Source organism: Lucilia cuprina, chromosome 5 (assembly GCF_022045245.1).
Source record: "Lucilia cuprina isolate Lc7/37 chromosome 5, ASM2204524v1, whole genome shotgun sequence".
Lineage (NCBI taxonomy): Eukaryota > Metazoa > Arthropoda > Insecta > Diptera > Calliphoridae > Lucilia > Lucilia cuprina.
Window position 1 is genome coordinate 62,219,845 of NC_060953.1, and position 22,134 is coordinate 62,241,978.

Sequence of the window (22,134 nt, forward strand, 5' to 3'; positions counted from 1 at the left end):
AATTTAATATTATAGTATATATATGCAAAACATTTGTTGCATGTACAAATAATTGACAGCCATAAAAATAATAACGAAAAAAAGGCAAAACTTTATATGAGTTCATATAAACAATGAATGAATATGTATTTTTACAAATTTACGTCCGAGTATATGTTAATAAAACGTCATATTGATTTTTTTTGTTTTGATGCCGGAATTTTATAATTGACGTAGGTCAAGAGTATTTGCTTCAAAACTAATGTAATACACTTAACTTTTACATTTACTTGGAGCATTACACAAGGGAAAAAGTTAAATATATATTTATGTATGAAATTTCTTTTATTTTAATTTATGGATGGAAATTTTTAAAACAAATTACACTTTTGCATACTTATTATAGTTTTTTTTCTTTAATTTTCTTAAATACTTTTCAGTTTCGTATAATTTTATTTAAGTGTCACTGCGGCAAAACAGAAACTTTTTAAAACTATTTTTATAACACTATTATTACTATTGTTTATTTGCAAAACACTTCTGCTGATGGCACTAACTTAATTTAGACTATAAATTATTTTTATTTGTTTGTTGTTGCTAATTGTTAGATATTTCCTAGGAAATGCTTTAAGTCTTTATCACACTTCTCAAAAGCTTTTGTTTTTGAGAGTTTTTAGTAACGAAATATTTTAAACAAAAGATGGCGTTACATGGTCATGCGCAAAGTTAAATGCTTAAATATCGGAATTCTTACAAATATTTTAAAAAACTGCCAAACGTTATTTGAGTGTGTTCTTTAGTCGTAATGTCGATTTCTTTATAAAATGCTTTTACGAAATTGTTCAATATAATTAAAGTTAAATTATATATCATTCGCTTTAATCTGCATAGTGTAGAACTGTACTAGAACTGAACTAGAATTGAACTAGAACTGAACTAGAACTGAACTAGAACTGAACTAGAACTGAACTAGAACTGAACTAGAACTGAACTAGAACTGAACTAGAACTAAACTAGAACTGAACTAGAACTGAACTAGAACTGAACTAGAACTGAACTAGAACTGAACTAGAACTGAACTAGAACTGAACTAGAACTGAACTAGAACTGAACTAGAACTGATCTAGAACTGAACTAGAACTGAACTAGAACTGAACTAGAACTGAACTAGAACTGAACTAGATCTGAACTAGATCTGAACTAGATCTGAACTAGATCTGAACTAGAACTGAACTAGAACTGAACTAGAACTGAACTAGAACTGAACTAGAACTGAGCTAGAACTGAACTAGAACTGAACTAGAACTGAACTAGAACTGAACTAAAACTGAACTAGAACTAAACTAGAACTGAACTAGAACTGAACTAGAACTGAACTAGAACTGAACTAGAACTGAACTAGAACTGAACTAGAACTGAATTAGAACTGAACTAGAACTGAACTAGAACTGAACTAGAACTGAACTAGAACTGAACTAGAACTGAACTAGAACTGAACTAGAACTGAACAAGAACTAAACTATAACTGAACTAGAACTGAACTAGAACTGAACTAGAACTGAACTAGAACTGAACTAGAACTGAACTAGAACTGAACTAGAACTGAACTAGAACTGAACTAGAACTGAACTAGAACTGAACTAGAACTGAACTAGAACTGAACTAGAACTGAACTAGAACTGAACTAGAACTGAACTAGAACTGAACTAGAACTGAACTAGAACTGAACTAGAACTGAACTAGAACTGAACTAGAACTGAACTAGAACTGAACTAGAACTGAACTAGAACTGAACTAGAACTGAACTAGAACTGAACTAGAACTGAACTAGAACTGAACTAGAACTGAACTAGAACTGAACTAGAACTGAACTAGAACTGAACTAGAACTGAACTAGAACTGAACTAGAACTGAACTATAACTGAACTAGAACTGAACTAGAACTGAACTAGAACTGAACTAGAACTGAACTAGAACTGAACTAGAACTGAACTAGAACTGAACTAGAACTGAACTAGAACTGAACTAGAACTAGAACTGAACTAGAACTGAACTAGAACTGAACTAGAACTGAACTAGAACTGAACTGAACTAGAACTGAACTAGAACTGAACTAGAACTGAACTAGAACTGAACTAGAACTGAACTAGAACTGAACTAGAACTGAACTAGAACTAGAACTGAACTAGAACTAGAACTGAACTAGAAATGAACTAGAACTGAACTAGAACTGAACTAGAACTGAACTAGAACTGAACTAAAACTGAACTAGAACTGAACTAGAACTGAACTAGAACTGAACTAGAACTGAACTAGAACTGAACTAGAACTGAACTAGAACTGAACTAGAACTGAACTAAAACTGAACTAGAACTGAACTAGAAATGAACTAGAACTGAACTATAAATAAAATGGCAGTGGGTGTGACCCCAAACAAAGGTCAAATATTTTTTTCAAAATATCCAAAATAAACTTACAAAAAACCAACACAAACAAATATTTATTTATATAAATGGCAGGTGTCTTTCATAATAATAACTTTTCCCTCCTTACGCATTTAATTTCCAATTTCTGCCGGTAATAAAATTTATCATATTTCTGCCAATCCAATATTTCAGTACATATTCCCCATTTCGTTTCAAAAAAAAAAAAAAATTATATATCTGCAATTTCTGATAACAAACGATAAGGATTTCATTTTATATTTTTGGTCTTAAAGTAATTAATCTTGAAACCACGTTCGATTAAACAATAGTTGAAATCCTAAATCGTTAGTTTTTCTTTTTTCAATAATATTTTTCGTTTGCAACGTATAATAACGATTTTATTTGTTTTATTTTTTTCTTTAATTTTTTTTGTTTGGTTAAAGTCATCTATAAACCATAATAATTTGTAAGATGTTAAGCTTTATTAGCCAACCACACACAGAGTTGTTGTCGTCGTCATCATCGTCTTAAAAACATGGCAACAGCAGCAGCAATAACAGCCATGTTGCAGACTATCATTGCCTGCAACAGCAGCCATAGACGTACAACAAAAGATTAAAATGAATAGAGGCAGTGATGAATATCATTAAATACACAGCGATATGAGTGCTGTGGCAAGTTAATGAAAAAAAATATTAAACTAAATCCTAATGATATAAAGCAATATTCAACACACACACATTAAGTCGTTTATAGTACGGCACAGGCATGGAAAACTTTACTTTAATACTTTTTTTTTAGTATTATTTGTATTTCCAAAAATAGTTTAGTCTATAGTCAATTCAATAGTCTAGCCTATAGCTTAGTCTGTAGTCTATTCTATAGTCTAGTTATTAGATTCAAGTCTAGTCTATAATCATGTCTATAGTCTAGTATATAGTCTAGTCTATTGTCTAGTCTACTGTCTAGTTTATTGTCTTGTCTACAGTCTAGTCTATAGTCTAGTCTATATTCTAGTCTATAGTCTAGTCTATAGTCTAGTCTATAGTCTAGTCTATAGTCTAGTCTATAGTCTAGTCTATAGTCTAGTCTATAGTCTAGTCTATAGTCTAGTCTATAGTCTAGTCTATAGTCTAGTCTATAGTCTAGTCTATAGTCTAGTCTATAGTCTAGTCTATAGTCTAGTCTATAGTCTAGTCTATAGTCTAGTCTATAGTCTAGTCTATAGTCTAGTCTATAGTCTAGTCTATAGTCTAGTCTATAGTCTAGTCTATAGTCTAGTCTATAGTCTAGTCTATAGTCTAGTCTATAGTCTAGTCTATAGTCTAGTCTATAGTCTAGTCTATAGTCTAGTCTATAGTCTAGTCTATAGTCTAGTCTATAGTCTAGTCTATAGTCTAGTCTATAGTCTAGTCTATAGTCTAGTCTATAGTCTAGTCTATAGTCTAGTCTATAGTCTAGTCTATAGTCTAGTCTATAGTCTAGTCTATAGTCTAGTCTATAGTCTAGTCTATAGTCTAGTCTATAGTCTAGTCTATAGTCTAGTCTATAGTCTAGTCTATAGTCTAGTCTATAGTCTAGTCTATAGTCTAGTCTATAGTCTAGTCTATAGTCTAGTCTATAGTCTAGTCTATAGTCTAGTCTATAGTCTAGTCTATAGTCTAGTCTATAGTCTAGTCTATAGTCTAGTCTATAGTCTAGTCTATAGTCTAGTCTATAGTCTAGTCTATAGTCTAGTCTATAGTCTAGTCTATAGTCTAGTCTATAGTCTAGTCTATAGTCTAGTCTATAGTCTAGTCTATAGTCTAGTCTATAGTCTAGTCTAGTCTATAGTCTAGTCTATAGTCTAGTCTATAGTCTAGTCTATAGTCTAGTCTATAGTCTAGTCTATAGTCTAGTCTATAGTCTAGTCTATAGTCTAGTCTATAGTCTAGTCTATAGTCTAGTCTATAGTCTAGTCAATAGTCTAGTCAATAGTCTAGTCTATAGTCTAGTCTATAGTCTAGTCTATAGTCTAGTCTATAGTCTAGTCTATAGTCTAGTCTATAGTCTAGTCTATAGTCTAGTCTATAGTCTAGTCTATAGTCTAGTCTATAGTCTAGTCTATAGTCTAGTCTATAGTCTAGTCTATAGTCTAGTCTATAGTCTAGTCTATAGTCTAGTCTATAGTCTAGTCTATAGTCTACTCTAGAGTCTAGTCTAGTCTATAGTCTATAGTCTAGTCTATAGTCTAGTCTATAGTCTAGTCTATAGTCTAGTCTATAGTCTAGTCTATAGTCTACTCTAGAGTCTAGTCTATAGTCTAGTCTATAGTCTAGTCTATAGTCTAGTCTATAGTCTAGTCTGTAGTCTAGTCTATAGTCTAGTCTATAGTCTAGTCTATAGTCTAGTCTATAGTCTAGTCTATAATCTAGTCTATAGTCTAGTCTATAGTCTAGTCTATAGTCTAGTCTATAGTTTAGTCTATAGTCTAGTCTATAGTCTAGTCTATAGTCTAGTCTATAGTCTAGTCTATAGTTTAAGTCGAATCTAACTTATCCTATCCTAACCTAGTACTATTCCAAAATTTAAATTTTCCACACCTGGTACATAAATTATTTGCCTTTATTTTTGTTATTATAGTTTAAACTCAATAGTTACTCCCTCATTCTGCTTACATTCTTCTTTAAATATTTGCAATAAAAACATAGTTATCAATTATTTGCAAATATATACCCCCTCTTACACTCCCAGTCAACAGCACTCTCTTTCATGTTTGGCTGCTTACGAATGGCCCTGGAAACCAAGAAAACAAACAATCACCTTCTAACAATTTCCTTACAAATTTGGTAAATTACACATTTTTCGAACGCTTTTTTCACTAATTTCTTAAACTTTTTCATAACTACATTTATAAACCGATATAAATTATTATTTGTTTAATGTTATACAACAAAAACACTTTATTATTAACAATTAATTAACGTTTTAGCTTAATATAAACAATACCATTAACTGCAGACAACCGAACACTTTAAAAATATTAAGTAAACTAATGAAATGGAACAATAACAAAAAGAACAAAAAGCATCCATCACTTATTGCAGTTTTTGTTATTATTCAGCGTTGCCATAAAATCGTCTGTTTTTTCCCATAAAAATCTCTGCATAACACATCAAAACTATTATTAATCTTCATATATGGTAACTCTTTTGTTTTTTAGATATTTGCTCTTTAACTGAAATACTAATAATAACAACAACAATGACAATTTCTATTACCATTTGTTGCTTTAGTTATTCGTCTTCTTCTTTAGTTGTTTAAAATTTCTAATGTGTTCGGTCGATTATTGTTAATAGACCTGTTTAAATTAATCTAAAGTCTTAATTAATTGTTAATATTTAAGTATTTTTTTGAAGTTGTTTATAAATACCATTAAGGGATAAATGTTTATACAAAAATTGAAAGATTATTTGTTTACAAAAGTGTTTTTAAATTTGCCAAAAATTCATTGCAAATTTGTTAGGCCGAGCGCCGGTCGGTGGTTTTCTTTTGTCGGGCCATTCGTTTTGTTAAATGATGAGAAAGCATTAATCAAAGGGGAAGTGGGATAGTTTGGAAATAATAAAAAAATGTGCCTGAGAGAAAAAGGTGTAAAAAGTTATGAAAAAAAGTTAAAGAAACATAGTATGTGGATCTGTATGTAAATATGTGCATATGTATGTGTTGCAAGGAAATACAAACGGATGAATATCGTTATTTGAAAACAATAGAAAGAGGTGAGTGATTTAAAATAACTAGTACAATATGTTGTTGTTTCTTTATTCATTTTACTAGCATACCCTGGGTGCCTCGCTACCCTAACTTAAATTAAATATGTACATTCAAAATTTGGTTTACTTTAAATTCCCAATCAGTAAGAAGCTTTTATTTTTAGTTTCATTCATTCTTCCACATTATAAAAAAATTTTGAAAGTAATATTTGAAAAAAGTACCATAAAATACCTCTAATAGATCATCATTTAATAAAAAATTTTATGTTTCTGTGTTCAATATTATTTGCAATTCAAAATATATAATTTGATGAATGAAAAAGTACTAAAAGTCCCTTTCAGGAGATACTCATTCACTAAGGTTTAAAAATTTGTTTTTCAATATATATGTTTAATATCGTAAAAATATCAAAAAGTACCATCAGAAAAACGAAAAAGTACAAAAATCTCTGTCAATAAATAAAGATAAAATTTGAAGAATAGAAAAGTATCAAATAGTTCCCACTTATAGAATATTATTCAGTCAAGACAATGTATGTTAAAATTAATGTTCCTAGGTTGAATATTTAAGAAAATTAAAAAAGTACAATTTATGAGATAAAAAGTACTAAAATGTTGTCTCTTAAAGAATCTTTGAGTTCATATTAAAGAACATTCATAGAATATCATTTGAAGGAAGAAAAAGTACCAAAAGTGTAATAAATAAAAAAGTACTATAAATACAGCAGTCTCCTATTTACACCCAAAAAGTATTGAATCAGTCAGTCAGTAACGCAACTCTTTTATATATATATAGATTATATTAAGTTTGACTATAAAAAGTCTATGGTCTTTGCTGAAGAACAATATTGGCTGTAGAACAGTAGTGATTTTATAAGTCAGTCTATATACTGCTATATAGACTCTATAGTAAAATTTTGAAATAGTAGTATCAAAAATAGTACTTTAAAACATAAAAAGTTCTATTTTTGTTAGAAGTTACTATTAGGGTTTTATAGTTGAAACGAAAAGTCGACTTTTTGTCATTTAGTTAAAAGTCGACTTTTAGACATTTTAGTATTTATAAATAATCGACTTTTACCGACTTTTCGACTATTTTTTTTTTACTTTTTTCGAGTTTTTCCGACTATTTTAGAGTTTTTGACTTTTTTCTACTTTTTAAAATTTTTGACAATTTTTGATTTTTTATACTATTTTCGAGTTTTCGACCTTTTCCGATTTTTTTTCGACTTTTTGACTATTTTCTACTTTTTTTATTTTTTTTCTAGTTTTTCCGAATATTTTAGAGTTTTTGACTTTTTTTTCACATTTTTTAAATTATCTACTATTTTTGACTTTTTTCAACTTTTTTCGAGTTTTTCCGACTTTTCGATTTTTTTCGACTTTTTTGACTTTTAGAGTTTTATTTACAAAGTCGACTTTTCGACTTTTTTCATAGACGATAGTCGAGTTATCGATTTTTTTTAACAAAATAGACGACTTCGACTCATCGACTCTTCGACTTTTTTCGACAAAAAGTATAGAACCCTAGTTACTATACTTTTAAAATTTAAATTTTCCATGCCTGGTACGGCATATAAAATAAAACTATGAATGCTATAGATAATTGTCAGAGTGTGTATGTATATGAATGAATGTTTAGATGGATCTACGAATGTTTGTTTGATCATTGTAAGTCTGTGTTGTTGTAATATATAATAATCTATATGGAATATTCATTCATTCACTCATTCATTTAAAAAATATTTCATCGTAGTTGGTTGCATCCTTATAATAAACCACCTCAAAATAAATGTACGTTTTTAAGCTCTTTGGCATATTTGTTGATTTAGCAATTTATTTTGAAATTGTTCATTTAAGTTGTTCGCTTTTTGTTGTTGTTGTTGTTTACATTGCTCTACTCTTATAGTTTTTACACGACGGACTACCTATTTACTATGGTTGTACTTACTATGTATTACGACTAACAGAAAGCATAGTTTGCACTAATATTCATACACTGTCCTCTATTGGGTTACGGTCGTCCGAACTTTAAATTAGGAATCGTGAAATTAGTGGTCGAAAATCTCTTTCCTATTTTTCTACAAGGTGGTAGATCTTGAAGGATTACTAGAGTTAGAACACCAATGAATCTATTACGACCACGCTTAACCAGATGAATATTCGAGTATATTGGAAAATAAAGATTTCCATGCATTCTTTTGTGAAACGTTTCTACATCCAATGAGATCTAATGCGAATACTGGAGCACTAATGGGGAATCATTACAACAACCAATACAATTTAAGTGTATTTTTATGACATTGGAACGTCTTATAGGTACCCCCTCCGTACTTCAGTGATATCAATAATGAATGTTCTGCTTAAGTATCCCACATTAAGGAAATTCACATTTCTAACCTTAATTATTTAACTCACAGTATTTGTTATTGCAATTGCTGCCACAAAAAAGTATGTTAAATTTATGTTGTTGTTGTATAGTGTAGTCTGCAATTAATAATAACAATTTAACACTTTTCAAATGAAAAATTATATCTTTTACTACGCTGTGCTGTTTAATTTTTTTTACTCTCAACGATTTCACGGTGTTTTATCAACAAACATTGGCGAACCAAAAAAAATATATATATATATATTTATATAGGATTCGAAGACAATACGATTATCGCTGTTTTGAGGGGCTGTGGTTAGTTGTGTTGCAGTGTTGTTAAAATGAATGATTTTTATATTAGATAATGTGCATTAATAATAATAAGACGTCTACCATGTACAAGTATTACAAAAAAGAAAAATCATAACAAAAAGGAAGTATTTGGAAAATTTTCCTACTGTCTGCGTATAAATACAATAAAGAGAAATAAACTGAAATTATGACAGGTTAAATATGAATTTAGTTAATTTCAGCATTTTACCATTATTACTATTATTATTATGATTTTCTTTTATATACATCTTAATGTGAGACTTTAAATAGTTTATTATCACAATAGAGAGATTTTAAATTTAATTTAATACTTTCTAACACAATAAAGTAAGCGACTGAATAAATTTGCACCTAAAAAGTAGGAAAGAAAGACAAATGTTTCTTGTTTTTTGCGATGGGAAGTTTTAAAGGGATATTTAACAATTGAAGAAACTTTCAGTTAATTAATAATGTAATTTATATTTTATCTAATTAATTTTAAAGGCAAAGGTTTACAATCATTGACAGTTATTAATAAAAGCAATTGTTTTGACTTTTGGAAAGTGTATGAATATATTGCATATTTTAAATAAAAAGAAACTGATGTTTCAATGCGAAAATAAGGCTAAAAATTTACAATGGCAAAAAAAAATTATAAGAAATTGAACTGCTAATACCTGTACTGATAGAAATAATCTTCTAGCTTAAATCTGAGAGCAATCAAGAGAACTTAAACAGAACTATAACTGAACAAGAACTGAACTAGAACTGAACTAGAACTGAACTAGAACTGAACTAGAACTGAACTAGAACTGAACTAGAACTGAACTAGAACTGAACTAGAACTGAACTAGAACTGAACTAGAACTGAACTAGAACTGAACTAGAACTGAACTAGAATTGAACTAGAATTGAACTAGAACTGAACTAGAACTGAACTAGAACTGAACTAGAACTGAACTAGAACTGAACTATTTGGTCCAGATTTCAGCGTGTTGTACATATATATGTATGTATATAAGTGTTATATACTTTACGTTTATAATTATTTTTTCTGCATGTCGCAACAAATTTAATCAATATTGAAAGAAATCAAAATAAACTGGTACTATTGAAATCATGAGATTATTATATAACTACAACTGGAAAACATAAAATAAATACTTGATTGAAATCGTGGTTAATATGTCATAATGCCAAGAGGAATATTAAAGGAAATTGCAAGATGTGCATGCGTAGTAAGTGCATGAGGGGCAACAAAAACAAAAAAATAACGACAAAAAAATTTTATAATTTTTCTGGAGAGTGGGAAATATTAAACCAAATTATGTTGGCCACAGAAAAAAAACCAGTAAGAAAATAATGCCTTAAGGAAAATTGATTTTAGATCAGAAAAAACAACAGCATATGTATGGTTTTTAGCGGTAATTATTGTGAAACCAAAAGGCAAATTGTATGAATGAAAATAACAAGTGTATGAATATTGTTTAAACACATATTTTGCGTACAGATAGATATTCCATTCAGAAGATGTGAGAAAAGAAGCAAAACATGTGTATAAAAACCTATAGATTATTACATAATTTATAAAAAAAAATATATATACAATTTTATATGTACGTATGTAGATTTTTATCAATTTTGTTGGCGAACGTGCATTTAAAGAGGTTTTTGGAGATTTTAAAATATTTTTACACAATTTACACGTTTAAACACTGTGGTAAAAGCAAACGCATTTAACTCGAGTAAACTATGTACATTCATTGTGATTTGTTTGATAATAAAACATTTAGACCACAAGAGAAACCGACATATTTTAATTTATTAATATTATTACTAGAGAAAAAATGGGGTCAGGGCCTTTTATTTGAATTTTTGCTAACCACAAAGTAACTATTTTGTGTCTTTCTTTTTGAACTAAAATTTCTTTGTAAGTTTGTTGCTAATTTGGTATTAATATTTTGCAATAATTTTAGAAAAAATTCATATGAATTGATGAAATACTATGAGAGTTTAATGATCCCGAGTTATATAAATAACAATTTTTATATTCTATTTAAAACCAATAATATCCTTACCTTCTAAACATATTTGAATTTTTTGTTTAGAGTTTAAAAATTTACAATTTCACTAATTTTTATTTTTCCCAAATCAATATTTTAACAAATTCGGTTAAAAAAATTAATAAATTTCCATAGCATTTACTTGTGTGTAAATTATTGCCGTAATAACTTTAGGCATTTTTAATAGCTTCACAAAATAAGGCTAAAACAACAAATTCACCAACACTTTTCACCAAACAAATTATTAATAATTCAACACTTGTTACAACTATTTATATAGAAACACAAAATAAAAAAAAACTTTTTAATTTCTTTTTTAAGCATTTTTCTTCTTCTCTTAATTTAGCAACTTTAGCTAAATTTAGTTTTCTAAACAAATTTTCTTCTTTATTATTATTTTTTTTTTCTTAAGAAAAATAACAATTTCTTCTAAACCACCTTCCGCTGGCAATTATAGTTTGACTACTTTACACACACTACTACTAACTACTACTACTACTCATAAAATACTAGAACATATTCGCATTCCGCATTCCCTCGCACCGGACGTGTCTGTTTATAGCAGATATTTTACACACAACAAACAAACAATTCACTAGATTTTAGCCGACTGAATATAGTTATGTGTGGTAAATTTTTAAAAAGCCCTCTTCATCAATTTTTTTTCCTAGTTGCTTTAACTAAAAAAAATATGTTTTCTTTTAGATTTTTGTTTTGCGCTTTTGAGAATGAGTAAAGAAAAAGCCAATAAACTTATGAATGAATTTTAGTAGAAATAAAATTAAAGTTAAATATTACGCCCAACTAACATTAACTATTCGACAGAAGTAAAGACACACTAACTCGGAACTATAATATATTGCGAGATATAATTATAAGGACGAAATGAAATTTATTTGCTTAACCTTTTTTTCATAGAGAATTGTCGAAAAAATATACATATTGAGGAAAATATTTGTGAAAATTAGATTTTTATAAAATTACAGAAATTTCTCTTCCTTTATTTTTTCCTTTATAGGAAATAAAATAAATTTCAAAAATTGTCTATTTATCAAAAACTTTTGAGAATTACTTTACTTTACAGAAAATTTTGAACTAAAAAATATCGAAAATTCCTCTTTTTTTTAAGAAAATTTCTTTACACAACATTTCGTTAATATTTTTTTCTTATAAAAAATTTTCCAAAAATTTCTCTTTTTATAGAAAATCTTCGAAAATGTAATAGAAAATTTTCCAAAATTGAATATTCTTCTTCTTTATAGAAAATTTTCAATACCTCCTCCTTATAGAAAATTTTCGAGATTTTGTTTTTTTCTTAATATTTCTTCTTTATAGAACATTTTTGAAAAGTTTTTTTTTTTCGTTATAGAAAATTTTCAGAAAAAGGTCTCTTTAGAAAAATTTTTAAAAGCCTTATAGAAAATTTTCGAGAATGACTCTTCCCTATAGAAAATTTTGAAAATATATTCCTCACATAGATCGAAAATGTCTCTTCTTTTTTTCTTCTTTCTCTCTTCTTTTCGAAAAATGTCTATTAAAATAGAAATTTTTCAAAACTCTTCTTTATTGAAAATGTTCGAAAAATTCTTATTTTATAGAAATTTTTTCTTAGAAAATTAAAAATTATAGAAATTTTTCGAAATTTTTATTCTTAATTTTTTAATAGATCATTTTTGAAATTTTTTTCCTTTATAGAAATTCTTCAAAAATCTCCAAAAATCTTTTACACAAATTTTAAAAATGTCCAAAAATCCTTATAGAAAATTTTTGAGAATTACTCTTCCTTATAGAACATTTTGAGAATATTTTCTTCATATAGAAAATTTTTTACAATTTATCTTCTTTTAAGAAATTTTCCAAAAATTTCTATTCATAAAAAAATTTTTCGAAAAATCATTCTTTTTATAGAAAATTTTCGAAAACTTTTCGTTCTAACAAAAAATTTTCTAAATTTTCTCTTTCTCATAGAAAATTGTTTAAAACTTTCTTGGAAAATTATAGAAAATTTTCGAGAATAACTCTTTTTTATAGAACATTTTGTAAATTATCTTCTTTAGAAAAAAATTTCGAGATTTCGATAAATTTTCTTTTCATAGAAAATTTTCGATCAATTTTCTTTTTATAAAACTTTTTGACCAATTTTCTTTTTATGTAAAATTTACAATCAATCATCTTTTAACCCTTTCACGCACAAAACAAAACCGCTGGATTTTTTATGGATATGACTTCACCACACACTTTATTTTTAGGTATATTGATCATTTTTGATGAAAAATGGAAAAAGTGATTTCGAAGGATATCGCATGATCCTTTTTAGAATGTAGTGACAACAAGTTCTAAAAACTAACTTATTTCTTTTTAGAAATATCCTTTTGTTGTATATGCTCTATATCAAGAGAACTTTAAAAAATCGTGGGACACCGGTCCCGTATACGTTACGTATTTCTTTTTTTTTATTGAAAATTTACGATCAATTTTCTTTTAATAGAAAGTTTTTGTTAAATTTCCTATTTTGCAAAAATTACAAAATTTTTTGAAAAATGTCTTTAATATTATAGAAACATACGTTAAAAATTTTATAACCTTATAATCATTTACCTCACTGTCTGCCTCTAGTAAGTGTTTAATAAATTGTTAAACTTGATGTTAAAACCTTCATTGACCCCCTTACCCTACCTTTGGCCATCCAACATACCTATGTATGTGTGTAGTCTAACTGCAAAATACACAACAACCCTCTTAATTTCTAGTCCAAGAGGAACACACCTTCATTTGCAATTCATTCACAAGAAACTAAGGAAAAAGTACATTGAAATACAACAGTTTCGTGTGAAAACCTCATCCATATCTACGTACGTAAAAAAAAAACTAAGTAAATCCACTTTATGAATATATTAATGTTGTACGAATATAGTTAATATGATATGTATGTATTTTTCTTTAAAGCTGTTTTCTATATAGTTTTCTTTTAAGTTACAGTTCAAGTGTAGAAAAATAAAACGAAATAGATGGGTACTCGATATCTTTCCATCATACAATAATATCATCATCGTCATCCTCTTCATCATCAGTGTCTTGTATTGCTGTATTGTAGTTAAGTTTGCGTGTTTCAAAAATGAAATTGAAAAAATGACATACAAGTATTTTTTTGAAGACATGTATTTTTTCACACATTCAAACAGTGATTTTTTCCCCCTCTCTATGCAAACATTTTAATTTAAATTATTTTAAGATTTATTATTAAAGAAATATATATGTATATACATATTTATTTCATAAAATTGTTTTTGTTAATAGCCAACACTTTCTCTAAAGTTTTCTTTAGGAAGTAAGGATTAAAATAAATGAATGTCAAATATTAATTTAGTTTTATTTTTTTATTTTAAAGAATTTGTTCAATAATCTTTGCTTTATAACTGCCGGTATAAAGCTAATACACAGAAGAAACTGAAAATCAGTTTTAATTATCGAAATAATTGTATCAAGCAAGTTTTGCACCTATAACCAAAATGATGATATCAATTACCAAATTTGTAAAAAAATAAAAATATATATTTCTCTTCCAAATAACGAATGAATCAGAACAATTAATGTCAATAATTGGAAGAAGATTTAAAATTGATTAATTCATTAATTGTATAAATTAAATATTTAATAAATATAAAATTGATATTTTATTAATTAATTAATCAAATAAATTAAACTGTTTGATAGAGAATTTTTTAAAAATCAATTAAGAAGGTGATTAAAACAATGAAATTATTAATCGATTACACACCACGTTAAAGGAATACTAGACATTTAACAATGCGTTCAGCATTTACAAAAATTATCACTTTATTGTCACAATGTAACATATAAAGTGTTTCATAAATTGTCAAGAAACTTGAATATTATATGCCTGAAATTTTATTGACTATTTAAGAATTATAAATATTACTAGCACAAAAATTAAAAAAAAAATATATAAAAATAAATCTAAAATAGAAAAGAAGACCAGAAAATTTTTTTCAATCAATTAAAAAATTAATTGAATTAATTAAAAATTTAATCAAAATTTTACACTTAAGTTTCAAACAGTTTCAAAAAACGAGATAATTAAGACAAATAAAAATTTGTTTAAATAAAAAATAGAGAAAATTAAAACATGTTAATTGAAAATAAACTACCGATAATTTTTTCTGTGTACACAATGGATTTGAATAAAAACGAATTTCCCGTTTTTGCCCTTTTTGTAGTAGGGAGGGTATTATTCGTTTGCACTGATGTTTGTAACACACAAAAATATTGGTCCTATACGCACCTTAAAGTATACCGATCGATTCAGAATCATTTTTTGAATGGATTTAGCTATGTCCGTCCATCTGGTTGGCTGGCTGTCCATGTAAACTTTGTGCGCAAGGTACAGGCCCCAATTTTCAAGATAATTTGATGACGAAGCCTATTGAAAATTGTTGAAATCGGTCCATTATTTAAACTAGTCCCCATACAACCGTACCTCCCGATTTGGTTTTTTTATGCCATAATTACTTCAAATATACTATTATCTCTTTAAAAATTGGCACAAATAAGTATTTTATTAGTATAAATGACGCTGCAGATTTTCGTAATGGTCGGTCCTTATTAAACCCTAGCCCCCATACGAACTCCCATTCAAAAAATGTCTTAAACGTATAAAATTGAGTTGTAACTGTTTGTATCGCAATGAAACTCAACAAAACTAACTTTTATTTAAATATATATCCTTTTCCTTAATTTAATGAGAATGGGTATATTGGGTTTGTGCTGATGTTTGTAACGCACAATAATATTGAATCCACCTTAAAGTATACCAATCGGCTCAGAATCATTTTCTGAGTCGATTTAGCTATGTCCGTCCATGTAATCGAACTACAATTTTGAATATAAGTCAATGAAATTTGGTACATGATATTCTATTGTCCTAGTAACGAAGATATTGAAAATGGTTAAGATCGGTCCATTATTTTATCTGGCCTCATACAACTGTACCCCCGAATAGGGCTTGTAAGCCTTGTAATCAGACTACAAGTCACAATTTTGAAGACAATTCAATGAAATTGATCTTCTATGGCACCTTAGACGAAGCCTATTGAAAATGGTTAACATCAGTCCATTTCACCGAGCCCCTATACAATTGAACCCCCGAATAGGGCTTGTAAAACTTGTAATCAAACTACAGGTCGCAATTTTGGAGATAATTCAATTAAATTTGGCACAGGATCTTTTATAGTACCGTAGACGAAGTCTGTTGAAAATAGTTAACATCGGTCCACTATTTCACCTAGGCCCTATACAACTGAACCCGCCAAATAGGGATTTTATGTTCAATATACTCTTATCTCGACAAAATGCTGCAAAACCAAGTTCTATACTAGCCTTGATGACCGTCATGAACTTTATAATTATAGGGCCTCTTTTGACCCTAGCCCCTACAAAAAGCACCCATCAAAATTTTACTTAAATATCCAAAGTTTAATTAAACAATAAATGTCTGAAGTACACCTGAGGCAAGAACCAATTTAACTATGTGATTTATAATGAAAACTAATTCACATTTTATTCGTATACTGGTGTAGGGTATTATATGGTCGGCCTGGAACGACTATAATTTCTTACATGTTTTATCTAAGGAAATTATAAGCTATCAAAATTACCTCAATAACTGCAATTTTTTGCTGTTAAAAAAGTGTTATTATTTAAATAAAATATTGCAGAAAACTTAAATTTTTACTACAACTTAAATGAAAATAAACAAAAGCTTTATGAAACCAAAAAAAAAAACATGAATTCTATATTTAGTTTTTAGCAATTTCAACTTTTTCCATTTTAAGCATTTTGAATAAATTTTGCATAGAATATCAATTAAAGTGTAACCCTTCACAACCAGTTGTATTTTTGTTTACATGCAGAACATTGACTGCATTCAAGACACTAAAGCCTGGATTATCAAAGTTTAAAAATAGTAAAAAAAATAGCAATAAAACTTAGGCATTACAACCCTTTTACTAACTCTTAGTTTACAAAGAGTCTAATTTATCTATTTAAAAGCAACTTACAAATTTATGTTTTTATACAACTAAAAGTTTTCACAAATGTTGCGTGACTTTAAGCTATTATGGCGATAAGGAAAACTACAACCCCTAGTAATCCAAATTATTATATTTATATACATATTTTGTAAGTTGTAGTTTTTAATATTTTGAAGAATTTCCTCTAATAAAACTAAACTATATGTTTATGTATGCCTGCAATATTTGTGTACTACTTCCGTTTTGTCTAAAATATTTAGTGGTTTTATGCCTTTTTCATGCCACCTTAAAACTAAAAGGGAGAATGAATCTTAAGGGAGTGGTGGCGACATTGTTGGCAGTTTCGTATCTGCAGGAAATTAGCAAATATAAACACTTTTCAAGAACAACTAAGTCAACACTCCAATAGAGGATAATAACCAAGTCACTTGCATTTACTTACTACACATGTTTATGAATAACTAAGTAAATATCTCTCTGCTGTATACAACTATCAGTCTAAAACAGTCGTCCGACTCCCCTGGGAGTGTTATGTTTCTTTAACAGGTTTAACTAATGAATAATCATTTTCAATTAAAACGAAACGAACCAACAACAACAACAACAAAAAACATAATTTAATTACTAAAGTCTCAGACAATTTTAAGTGAAATTTTATAGAAATTGAAAAGACGGCAGTAAAAGTACTTGGCACTCGTTCATTTTTATTATTTCATGATAAAATAGTTAAAACTAAAAATATTTTACACCACACACAACTATTTTGACTATTTATTATGCTTTAAATACTTTGTTTGGTAAATTTCTCTATGGGGGTTTTTTTTTAATACAATTTTGGTTTTTTCTTTAGTAATACTCTAATGAATAATGATTTTTTTTATATGGCAATAAATTTGCAAATTTGTATTAATTTTTTATAAATATAAATTTATTAATGTGTTGACAATATTGGAATATTAATTTTGAATGGTTAAAAAAATTTTGAAATTTTTAGTAAATTTACAAACTATATACGAGGATTAATCTGCTGACTTTTTTAATGACTTGCACGAGTTTGAGTTTGTCTGTAAGATCTCAACTCTATACGCAGTGAAAAAAACATTAATTGTGGTTTCCACATGTTCTGAGAGCAACATACTATGTTTAAAATTAGGATTCTAAACATATTAAGGTTATTGTAAAAATTTAAAAATATTATTCTATGATTAAACACAGTTGAAATATTTCATCATGATAATGATTTTATTTATCATAATATAGTTATAAATGATTATATTTTGTTTAAATAATGTGGTTAAAATTATTATTATTTTCATATTATGGTTATTTTAACAATTTAAAAATATCATTTTATGATTACATGCAATTGAAATATTTCATTATAATATTTTTTTATTTATCATAATATTATTATACACGATTATATATTGGCTCAATGTGATCATTATCTCATGAACTTTATATGCATACACGCAGAGAAAAAACATTGTTGTGGTAGCCATGTTTTAAGAGCAACATATAATAGTTAAAATTAAGACTGGAATCTAAACATTTGAATATGGTTTTCTAACAGTTTTAAAGTATCATATTATGATTTAATAAAGTTAAAATATTTCGTTATAATATATATATACATGTAGAGAAAGACATGGTTGTAGTAAACATGTTCCAAGAACAACATATTTTGGTTAAAATTTTAATTATAGTCTAAACATATTATGGTTATTGTAACTGTTTTAAAAAGAAGTAAAACAATATATTTAATAATTTCATTATTATCATTGTTTAGTTGTTGTAAAAATAATTATTTTTCAGTGAATCTAGTCAATTTTATAATTGCCATGAAAATGTTAACAGTAACTAAAATGTTGCTAAAATCTAATTGAAATAACAATTATATGTTTTTGATAACAATATATTGTAACAGGGAACATAGTATAGTTATTGTAACCATGTTTTTTTATGTGCGTGTATATACCATCAAAGCGTATATTGTAAATTAAAGTAAATTACAGACTTAGTATGAGTTAAATCGGAACTCGATTCACTTATGGACTGGAATCTACAAAATTTTAAATTTTGTAATTTATGGTGAATTTCTTTTTAATCCCATAGTTTTTTAAACGATTTAAATAAATTTCCTCATGAATTGTTATCTGTTGGTCAACTCTTTTCCGGTTTATGTTTTGTTTTATATAAAACTAGTTTCTGTCTAATTTCTTCCCTAATTTTTATTTATAAGTTGTTAGCCATGTTCTAAAATGGACCTCGTATCGGTTTTTGGGTCAATTACATATGACCCTATCATCAATAGTTTAATATAGTATGATAACTTCAATTATGGACCGTTCATCATAAAATTTAATAGAAAGATGTTGGTTTTTGTAACTCCAGTTAGTTAGTTTAAAAGGAGGATGTACATATATACATTAAATCAGAAGAAATATACCTAGGCCTCTATCGGCCTATTGTACGTTTCTTACCTAGTGCCACAGGTGGGAATCAAACCCACCAGTCCCAGTCTAACAGACAAGAACACTAAGCACCAACCAACCGGTGACCACTAACTCCAGTTATGTTTGGTATAATAAGCTAGACATGAGCGTTAAAGTAACTTTTCCACTGACTACAGTTATATATATGACCGTTAAAGTAATCTTCTAAAGGGGACCTTATATGGGAGTTAGGTTCAATTATGGACCGATCTTCATTATAGAGATTTTTGTCCCTAAAAAACACGTTTATGCCGAATTTCGTCATTCTGCTTGTATTATTAAGACAAGTTAACACTCATAAAGCTATTTACTGAAGAAGAATAAGCGAGAATAAGCGATTTAGGGCCGATTTCCACCATCCTTCTTATCTAGTGCCACAGGTGGGAAACGGACCCACCACTCCCAGTCTAACAGACTAGAACACTATGCACTAACCTACCGGAGACCACTAACCCCAGCTAGACATGAGCGTTAAAGTAACTTTTCCACTGACTCCAGTTATAGATGTGACCGTTAAAGTAATCTTCTGAAGGGGACCTTATATGGGAGTTAGAGTCAATTATGGACCGATCTTCATTATAGAGATTTTTGTCAATGTTGAGCTAAATTTTATCACTATGCTGCCTAATTTGTTAGACCACTGTTTTTCGAGTGGCCACTTGTATTGAAGCTAGGAGAATCATGGACAGACATTTCTCGTTTTCCAAAGCAAACAAACCAAATCAATAAAGAAATTTTCAAGTATACTTGGGGATTTCAACTGACACCGCTCCATAGAACAAGTATTGAGTGCAGACGATTCCAAAGAACCAGTTCCGGAGGTGATAATTTCAAACGAAAACTATTGGTCTCAATTACAAAATAAATAGTATAGGCTAAGTTGTGGAACAAAAACTTGTATTTTCAAAATAATACAAACCAAAAATGCAATTTTGAATCAAAATTAGCAAGACATGTCTCCTACAGGGGGACTTTTAAACGGTCAATTGATAAACCAGATATATTTTTGTAAACATTTTAAGAGATATAAACTTATATATTAAGAAGAATTGATCTGATGTAATAAATGTGTCAAAACTTTTTGTAAGACCCTCGTATATTTTTATATACTTTGCAGATTAAAAAAATGTTTTGAGTCAATGTTTTTCACTCGGGCTTTAATTCATAGATTGTGCAATATTTTAATTATATTATTAATTAATTAAAAATATTATATTTATTAAAAAAGAAAACTCACCCTTTTTGAAAATTTTCTACGTATCCATTTAATTGATTCACTGCGTCCCAAAAACATGATGAACGACTGATAGAGGATAATAAAGAATACACAAATCTGGTGCCATAAAACACCGCAATCACTGAGAGAAATATCAAACATTGATTAAATAATAAAGCAAATGAGAAGTAGAAGCAGATAATGATGTTGATAATGATGATAAAGTTGATAATGTTGAAGAAGTAATGCACGAAGAGACGAAGAAAATAACGATGAAGACAAGCGAATTTAGCATAATACTCTTAATATGATTTAAAAACAACACAATGAAATTTTTAATTTGATAAAAAAACCAAAATATTTTTTTTATGTACGAAACTGCAAAAAAAACTAACGATCACAATTATTAAACGAAATGAAATGACAATTAAAAAAGTAAAAACACTTGTGATTGATTGGCACTATATAAATGACACTAAAGAGATATTAAATGTGGATGAAATTTTGATTTTCTTCTATAATTATTATTATTTTTATATATATTTTTGCCAAGTAATATCAATATTTTTTTCTTTTAATTAAATGAAATGATTTTTATTTTTTTTCTTAATTAATTAGTTCACAAATTCACACAATTTCACGCGTTTTTTATTGCAACGCGCTCTGTAGAAAACGTTCGTTTGTTTCGTTTTACTTATTTTGAATGTTTTTTTTTCAATTTCTTAATTTTCGATGCACTTCTAACGATTGTAAGTCCGTTAATGAGAAATTTAACCAGCGCAGCGTTTTAACAAAAAGCCGTGAGCGAGCGTACGTTGCAAACACGAGTCAGCGTTGTTGTATACATTTGTAAATAATTTTTTTATATTATTTTGTTGTTTTGTTTTTGTCAATGTTTTGGTGGATGTTTGGAGTTTTTGTTAATGTGACGACTCGTTTGGGTAATCGATTACTTTTTGGTTTTTATTGGAAGATAGTGGAGGGTTTCGTGTGAATTTGAATTTGAGTTTATCACGTATAGTATTGACCAGATTAGCATATAGATTAGACTACAGAATAGATTTTAGATTAGACTCTAGACTATACTATCAACTAAACTACAGACTAAACCATAGACTAGAATATAGACTAGACTATAGACTAGACTATAGACTAGACTATAGACTAGACTATAGACTAGACTATAGACTAGACTATTGACTAGACTATAGACTAGACTATAGACTAGACTATAGACTAGACTATACACTAGACTATACACTAAATTACAGACTAAACCATAGACTAGAATATAGACTAGACTATAGACTAGACTATAGACTAGACTATAGACTAGACTATAGACTAGACTATAGACTAGACTATACACTAGACTATAGACTAGACTATAGACTAGACTATAGACTAGACTATAGACTAGACTATAGACTAGACTATAGACTAGACTATAGACTAGACTATAGACTAGAC

The 22,134-nt window shown here is 28.1% G+C and overlaps 1 protein-coding gene across 1 annotated transcript in view; it reads right to left on the reverse strand.

Moving 5' to 3' along the window:
• The window catches only part of LOC111680493, a 52,445-nt gene extending 31,004 nt beyond the window's left edge, over positions 1-21,441 (reverse strand). The window contains exon 1 of the mRNA XM_046952572.1: positions 20,686-21,441. Coding sequence (XP_046808528.1) covers positions 20,686-20,826 — 141 coding nt within the window. The 5' untranslated portion in view covers positions 20,827-21,441. The remainder of the gene's footprint in view (positions 1-20,685) is intronic.
• Positions 21,442-22,134: the final 693 nt, after the last annotated feature.